We start from the raw sequence: 8,436 nt of genomic DNA on the forward strand, positions 1-8,436 counted from the left end.
TATATATATATATATATATATATATATCTGTTCTTGTTTGTTATAGGTGTATATATATGTATGTACCTTTTGCGTCCCGACGCCCACGCCCGGCGTCCATTCACAAGAAGAACCCTCTTATGCTCTGTGTGAACTGTACCACTCACATCCTTTGCATTGGTTTTAATTATAATCATTCACTTTATTTACAAAATTGCGAAAGTATTTCTGGCTAAAAGACAAAATTGATGAAATTACTGCCTTGTTGCGTATCGTGAGACGGCTGAATTATTGAACTCAAAGTTCTTAATGAATTTGTCAGACTAATTATAAACAGTGATTGATTGATTGAGCCGCATCAAGAAAATCCGTGTAATCACGATTGGATCGTTTAAACAGCGCAGAGCCCGTTCCTGGTACGATTATTAGAAAAAATTATTTTCAAATTTCGTAATTAAAAATATTTTCAATTTCCAGCCAAGAATTTGAAACGCAAAATTTCCCCTAAATTACTAACGGGTTCTCGCGAAAGCACATAGCTCGGTGCACGTGTCACTGATACCAAAAATAAAATTCTTATTATTGAAAATTTCCAAAATTCCGTTATAACGGGCAAGCATCGAATTGCCCAAGTAATCTAAATATACATTCCACTCGATATAACCAACCCCTCGCACGTGAAAAAGAAATAAAAAATCCGATAAGCCTAAAATTCAAAATAGCCAAATCTCTGTATAATTTTCTTGAAAAAGTCCAGAAATGAATAATAAAAAAAAATATTATTCTTTCCAGCAAAACGAAGCCGACGAATAAGGCCCAAAGCAGAGTGCGGACGATCGGTGAGCCAAAAAAGTGTGTCAGAAATTTCAAGCTGGCCTGGTTCCTGCACAATCTTTGACAACCAGAAGCCATGTGTGTACCAGCAGGTAGAGACGTCCAAGTATACCGTGCTCCATGTCGAGGACGTCGACGTAGACCCGGCCAGGAGTCTCGTATAAACGGCAAGCAGCACTAACAGTAAGCAGGCGTAGGATAGACCCACTCTTGCAGGATCCTGAAGCGAAGCGGTTGCTAAGTGTGCCGTTGTAAGTGGAACATCGCTGCCTGGTACCAACGAAGTATACCAACTTCCTCCATGGCTTCTCTTTACTCTCCTAACCATCTCTCTCTCTCACTCAGTCACTCTCCTACTCTCCGCCACGGCACTGGCCTACACGGTGAAAGACTTTCTTTAAGAAGCTACAGTGCGAACGCTGCTAGTCGCCACGGCTATGAGCTTCCTTAATGGCGGCCTTTATCGACTCCATTTTCTATTATTACAGGCAGCCGTATTAACACTTGCTGGATCCTTGGAAAGGACACGTGGATTTAGAAGAAAAATTCAAATAACGAAGGATACCGATGTACAAGGACGTCGGAAGAATTGATCGAAGAGATTCCAAAGCCTTCCGAGTCACACGTGTTCCTGGAGATTTCATGTATGAATTGTGTACCAGAAAAATGGAGAATTCACACAAGACTCTTGGACGGCATACGTGGCTTTTTCGTGACTTGTACTTTTATTGCTCGTTACGTAAGGATTTATCGATTCTAACGATATTCAACGTGCTGACTTCCAATCCACTGGGACCGACTGGCCCAGAGATTTAGGTCACCACGCGATGCTGCTGCTCCGACGCTCCTTTGGATCTCCAGTGTCTTGCCAACGCGAGATCAGATACGTTTTAATGTAAAGAAGAGTTTCGAGGATTTTTTTTCTCTCTTTTTTTTACTATCTTTTTTTGCACACGCTATTCTCTGATAAACGTATTCCTTTCACTTACAGAATAAAGAAGCGGGGTCGAGGAAATGAGGAGAGAACGAAAATATAAGAATGACGTATTTATTGCATATCCTCGGCACAACGTAGGTTGGCAGGATTGTCGAGAGAGAGAGAGAGAAAGAAGAAGAAGAAAAAAAAACTTAACAGGCATTACAAATAAAGTGATAGTACATTAGGTAAAACAGTGAAAAAAATATCAACAACAGGTCTAATATCCTTAAACGGCTAGGGTCCCTAGACATTACGATAGGTACGCTATAGTAATTATTATATAGGGTAGATACACAATACTGCCGAAAGATTTAGTGTTTTTATTTTTTTAAATCTTTTTTAAGGGAAACAAGCATTGTGGAGCTGGTTGCCTCGAGTTATCCGTAACTGTATCATTATTATTGTTACTCATCATTTCTCTTGGATCGTACGCGAAACGCGCTTATTGGCGAATCGGATGCGGAAATGGAAATCGAAGAGGAAGGAATGTTCGAATAATGAAGAAAATAAAGATCGTGAGGTGGTAGGGGACTGGGTATTTCGCGAACTGGAGAATGTGGACGCGCATCGTTTACACCTTATCATAGGGATTCTCCTTATCAATTAAATATTAAATAATTGTCATTAACAAATCTATAAACAGTTTTTGCGTAGCCAGCTACGCTAGGTACCGAGTGACAGTCGCTATGCTGCGCTGAACACAACAACTCCGTGGTTCATCGAAATCCCATTTTCATTATTTTTTCTTTTTTTTTTTTTTTTTTTTACTATATATATAAATGTACATTCTGACAACCGTAGAAATTTTTCCTTCGAAGCGACTTTAAACGCGTGGGATTTCAGGAATGTGGATTTAGTGGACGGACAAATGTAAAGGGTATAAGCGGAGGGGGTATGGGGAGTTGGGAGGGGATTTTTCGAATTTTTAAAATTATTTTCAAAATAAATAAGAATAGGATATTGAAGAATTTTGGCTAAGTTAGCCAATCTTCACAGCGATTCTCACGAGAAATGCGGTTAATTTTGGAATTGAGATCTGCGGGTCGTCGTTTCCCGTGGAAACAACAATGCGAGGATTTTCACGAAAAATACTTATTTTCCAAATCAATTTTCTCACTCGTGTATCTTTTCTCTTCTTTTTGAAAATCCTACGAAGAACCGCCGGGCAATAGAAAATACTTTCTATCATCTCCATTATAACCTCTTCGTATAAGCGTTACGGAAAGGGGAGGAAGTGGATTCGAGATAAGAAAAATTCAGACAAAGTGATACAGTATCTACAAATCAAGAAGAGACCAAAAAAATACCTAGACAGTACAGTGATTAAGGCTAGGGGTGAAAATAAATAACTAGAACATACAGTAAGACAATAGACAGTGAGTAGCGGTAGTGAGAACAAAAGAGGTAGAGAAGTGTGAGTGAGTAAAGTGTAGAGATAAAATAAATATATTAAAATACGATAATAGAGATAAAAAATAATATCGGTGTCCTGTAGCGAAGGGATGGGTAAGGAAAAGGGGGAAAAAAAAACGAAAAAAATAAATCCGACGTTAAAAAATAAAACAAGAAAGGAAAGAGAGAAGGGGACGGGTATACGTATAAAAATTAAAATTTCTTTACAATAACAAATGTTTAATCGATCGTTAATTTATAAATATCCACAAAAAAGAGAAAAAAAGAGCTAGCTTTATACATAATCAGAAGACGCATCAATCACCGATCACGCGCACCATAGATGAAAGCGGAAGTAGTGTAGACACAGAAGAGCGAGTAGACTTTACAGAAAAAATTTTCAAAAAAATATATATATATTGACAGAAAAACAAGATCCATATGTCTTATTAAAAACCCGTATGGTTGGTCCTATAGGATGACGACTTTTTTTTTTTCATTTTCATTCTAAGCATAGATAACGTAATATCTATGCTGCGAAGGAATAAAGAATCAGTGAGAAGATTACAAAGACTATTATACAATGAAATAAGAGGATAACAATAAGAATAATAATATTAATAATAATAAAAATTTACAGAAATAAATAAGGAGCATGGAGTAGAGAAAGAGAGAGGTGCGGGGGGGTGGGGGGGGGAGTGAAAAGAAAAGAAAAAAGAGAAATAGTTAACTAAAGCGAAGGAATCAGGAGAAAGAGAGGAAATCGAGACACTAGGCCATGTAAATTCCGAATATGGATACGTGGAAGAATATATAATATAAAAGCATTATAAATAAAACAGAACAACTGATAAGAACTTAACTTAAAGAACCGTAGGTACATCGTTCGATGCGCGACTTTAGTCCTAACCTATAAAGACGCGCACTTCTAGTATACTCTCGTGTATCACCAATATACGCAGCATACGAAATCGGCTGACCAAAAGCAAAAGGTCGTACGCCCGTTGAAAAATCCTATTTTTGTACGTCCTTTTGCTTTGAGTTACCCAAAATATCTTAAAACACTTTTATTGCGAATTATTTCTGTATCTCTAATCAATGCTCGATGTTTCTCGTTCGCTTTTGTACGCAGGCGAGTATGTACATAAGAGATAGACAGAGACAGACAGATAGACAAACGTACACTGGTAGGTGGACGGGGGGCTGGGTGGAAGAGGGGGTAATCGACAGTCGCAAGTTTCTCGCTTTCAACAAACTCCCGTGAGAACGAAAGAGAGAAATGTCTATGTATGCGCGTAAGAAATCAACGATCAAGACCCAGGACGAACGTCGTACGTTTCGTACCCGTTAACGAGGCTAAAAGTGACGTCATCGTCATCCGTATTATCGTCATATTCGTCATCGTCCTACCCATCGGACTCGAGTGAACTTCAGGCTTCATGCCTAGACCCACGTCGAACGGTTAAAGTCAAGTAACGAAAGAGCAGACCGTGGCGCGACGATCGGCCGAACTTAAGTACGATTGCGCATGCGCAGAAACTGCGTTCCCGATACGAATCACAATCCGTCGTTATTTTGGTCTACTTTATACAGAAAGGACGCAATTAAAGAAAAACACCCTGGCGAATAATACTGTGGGCCCTCACGTGTCTGCGAGAGGGTTGGGGGGGCGGGCGGGTAGGGCGCAGAGACCCCGTGTGCTCTTTCTTCTTGTCGTCTTTCGTTTACTTAAATCCGTTTTTCCCTTTTTCTTATACCATCTAAGGGCCGTTCACCCGCCGCAACGACCTCTTCAATCCGGAAACCGTAACTACCGATGGTTAAAGACACTGACCGCTTCCGGTCTCCAATTTGAACACTCGTTAATCGCGACCAATTCTCTTGTGAATCTGTTGATGCTTAATGAGATGCGCCTTCTGCCGGAAGGCCTTGCCGCATACCTCGCAGCGAAATGGCTTCTCGCCCGTGTGAGTCCTTAGATGCACCTTTATGTTACTCTTGTTGAGGAAGCCGCGATTGCAGATTCCACACCTGTGAACGGGTTTCTCTTTGCCGCCAATCAGACTGGACTCCGTGCCGTACGGTAGGCCCGTCGTGGCGCCAGGACTCTTCTTCGAGGGATTCTGGGAACCTGGTGCGGGACGCGGCCGCTTTCTAGGATGAGAGGGCGCGGCGAACGAGGAATGGAGCATGTGATCCGGACTGCACGAGGTGGAGACTCTACCTGGAGGACTCACCGGTGGGTAAGGACTCGTCGAGGATGGCGTCTCGCCGCATGACGTATTTTGCATGGTGTTACCAGCCTGTAATCTGGCCTGGAGTAAAGGCGCGTATCCATGCGTCAATAAATTCTGGAGTGTGGATCCGTGTTGCTGTCCTCCGGGTCCACCTGACTGATTCGTCGTGGCGTATATCTGGGAGTAGGGACTCGGCGACGTCGTCTCCTGGGTCTTCGGTGAGCATGCAGTGTCTATCCACTCCGCTATGTCTATCCAGTCTCGGGAGGCGTCGGGGTCGTTTTCAGATCCTGGACCATTCCCACCACCAGGTACTGTAGTGTCTGCTATCGCTGACCCGATGATCTCGGCGATGTCCTCTATGTCGTACTCAACCTGCTGCGTCGACTGTGGTAACTGCTGCTGTTGTTGCTGTTGTTGCTGCTGTTGCTGCTGTTGCTGTTGCTGCTTCTGACTACCCTGAGGACAGGGTGTACTCGAGGATACCACAGGAGGCTCGTAGTACTCTTGATTGGAAGACGGGGTGGGCGATGACGACTGCAAGGACGGTCTCTGGGCCGATGATGCTATCGTGTGGTAATGATGTCCAGGTATACCGTTGATACTCAGGTGTCCAGTGTAATTGGTGAACGGAGGAAGTGGCTTCAACTCTGCCAAAGACTGCGTGGATGCTACGCCAGATCCCAAGAGGATCGTGTCCCAGGCATCCTGGATACCAGCTGCCGTTTGCTTGACATCCGGTGGCTCCAAGAAGTCTGGTCCACTCGCGCCCCAGGGCGACAAGAGAAGACTGTCCACACCGACGACTTCCGCTGGAGAACCCCCTACCATCCCGCTGCCTTGACTACTGTGAGGTGGCTCAACCCCTGATGAACTGAGATGAGGCGGTGCAGTGGGTGGTCCCGATTGCCTCTCGTACTTCATGTCGATCGCGATGTCTGATCCTGGCGATACCACGTCACAGGAGTCCTTGGAGCGACAGCCTTGCCTGGACAAGTTCCTGGTGGTCCGTGAGGTCGATATAATGTCGTACGGAGACGTCGCGGCGAGGTCGTCCTCGGCTTCCAGAACGTCGCAGGATGAATACTCGACCTTGATGTTGGTAACGGTATCGCGTTCGTTCTGTCCAGTCAGGTTGGCAGGACTGCCGGAGGACTCGTCGTTGCGCGAGCCGGAGATCCGCGAGGTCGACAATAAGGAACTCAATAAGGAAGCGTTGAAGTTGCTGGATTCGTTTCTGTCCCCGGAGGTGTCTTCCGGTTTTATTCTGACGTTCAGCGACGACAGAATACTGTTCAGCGAGTCAGCCGAGGTGGCAGCACCGCCGACCCGTGGATGATGAACCACCGACGACACGGTGGACGAGGTCGAGGACGACGGTACCGAGGAGGAAAACGCTCCGGGTGAGTTCGACGTCGAGGCCAGCAACGACGAGAGCACGTTGCTCTGTCCCGAGGACGGGACTCCCCGGGCGATCTGTACGTTCTCCGTCACTGTCGAGACGCTTCCCGACGTCGCCGTCGCGGTCGAGGCAGCAAGTAACGCCGACAGCACGTTCCCAGACGAAGTCCCCGATATCGAACCGTATCCAGAGGATGCTACGACATCGGCGCCCCGGGCGATCGAGTCCACGAGACCGAGGCTCGCCGATGTAGAGGTCGAGGTAGCCGCGATTCCGTAAGGATTTCTCTGATGATGGCAGGACGGCGTCGACGACAGCCCGACGTACGTGGTAGGAGTCGGCGGCGTCGATGACGAGCTCGATCCTCGCCCGGGGCTGCAGTACTGAAGATTGTTAACCGGTGGCCCCTCTTCGGACCTCTGGGGACCAGGGACCGGGACCGTCGGGAATAGGGGACCAGGATTCCACCAGGGATCCACTCTACTGCCGGGGGTGCTGCAACCGCCAACGGCGCCGCGAGGACCTGGAACATCAGACAGGAAAATTCTTGCTACAGACGATACACGATCTCCTCGATACACAATTCATTCGATAATTATCCCACCTTTCGATACACCCAAGATAACGATCATCTTGGTACCCACCAACAACATTCGGCATTTTCAACATGTGCGTATACAGAACCCCCCGTTATCATGCTACCCCCATAACACCCGGTATCATCGAAAATTCTACCAGGTAATAGCAGAGCTAAATAAAAGGACGAAGAAAAAGATCATTTTTAATTTCAAAAAATTCGAACAGTCAATCCAACCATGTCGAGTCCGTACCATACCGTCGAGTACACCGTGTGGATGGCATACGGTAGGTAGGTAGGTAGGTTGGCAGACTGGTAGGTAAAGGTAGGTAGGTAGGTTGGTAGGTAGGTGGATACCACTTCTCTCTGCGGGAGAAGAAAGACTTGCTCCTGCTGCTAACTAGGTTAGTAGCACACTAGCCAGCTACGGCCGAGTACACTCGAGCGACCAAATTGCCTCTCTTAAAAATATATTTCGTGGTGTGAACCTGGGTACAAGTGAAAAAAAAGACAATGTAAAAGAATAACAAAAAAAATCATCACGCACAATGACAATATCTCTGAAAAAGTCACATCGCTCAAAGTAACCGATCAAGCTCCATTGGCGCCTCAACTTTTGACTTCGACTTGAAATCCCCTATGGCGCCGTATTCTTCCCCGATACGTATTTCCCTATCCCTAGAACGGTACCAATTGGATAACAAAGAAGTCCCAAATCATATTTGACAAAACCCCGCAGTCCCGTTAATCATGTACCAATTCGCAAAATTGGGTCCCCGTGACCAGCTGCAGGCCTGCATACATCCGCTTGTCACGTCACGACGAAGATCATGCAAATCAGCAGCGTCATCTCTCGCGGATCCATTCTGAAGATCCGTGAAGGATTCGGGTGGGATATCGGCAGCTTGTCGGAAGGAAGGATGGACCAGCGATATTAAGAGGGAAAGAGAAAGAGGGATAAAGGAGGAGAAGAAAAAGAATAAAGAGAATCCAAGACAAATAGTGGGGAACTCGCGTAGTCTTGGTCGGGGGGGGG

General features: G+C 45.4%; 1 protein-coding gene across 1 annotated transcript in view; it reads right to left on the minus strand.

Annotated features, from left to right (window-relative positions):
• Positions 1 to 3,982: 3,982 nt before the first annotated feature.
• Positions 3,983 to 8,436, minus strand: part of LOC107267673 (uncharacterized protein PB18E9.04c) — a 13,154-nt gene continuing 8,700 nt past the window's right edge. Inside the window, exon 3 of the mRNA XM_015739652.2 lies at positions 3,983 to 7,346. Within this exon, the coding sequence (XP_015595138.1) occupies positions 5,047 to 7,346 (2,300 nt within the window). The 3' untranslated portion in view covers positions 3,983 to 5,046. The remainder of the gene's footprint in view (positions 7,347 to 8,436) is intronic.

The sequence above is a fragment of the Cephus cinctus genome, unplaced genomic scaffold, assembly GCF_000341935.2.
Source record: "Cephus cinctus unplaced genomic scaffold, Ccin1 Ccin1_scaffold0448, whole genome shotgun sequence".
NCBI classification, from domain to species: Eukaryota; Metazoa; Arthropoda; class Insecta; order Hymenoptera; family Cephidae; genus Cephus; species Cephus cinctus.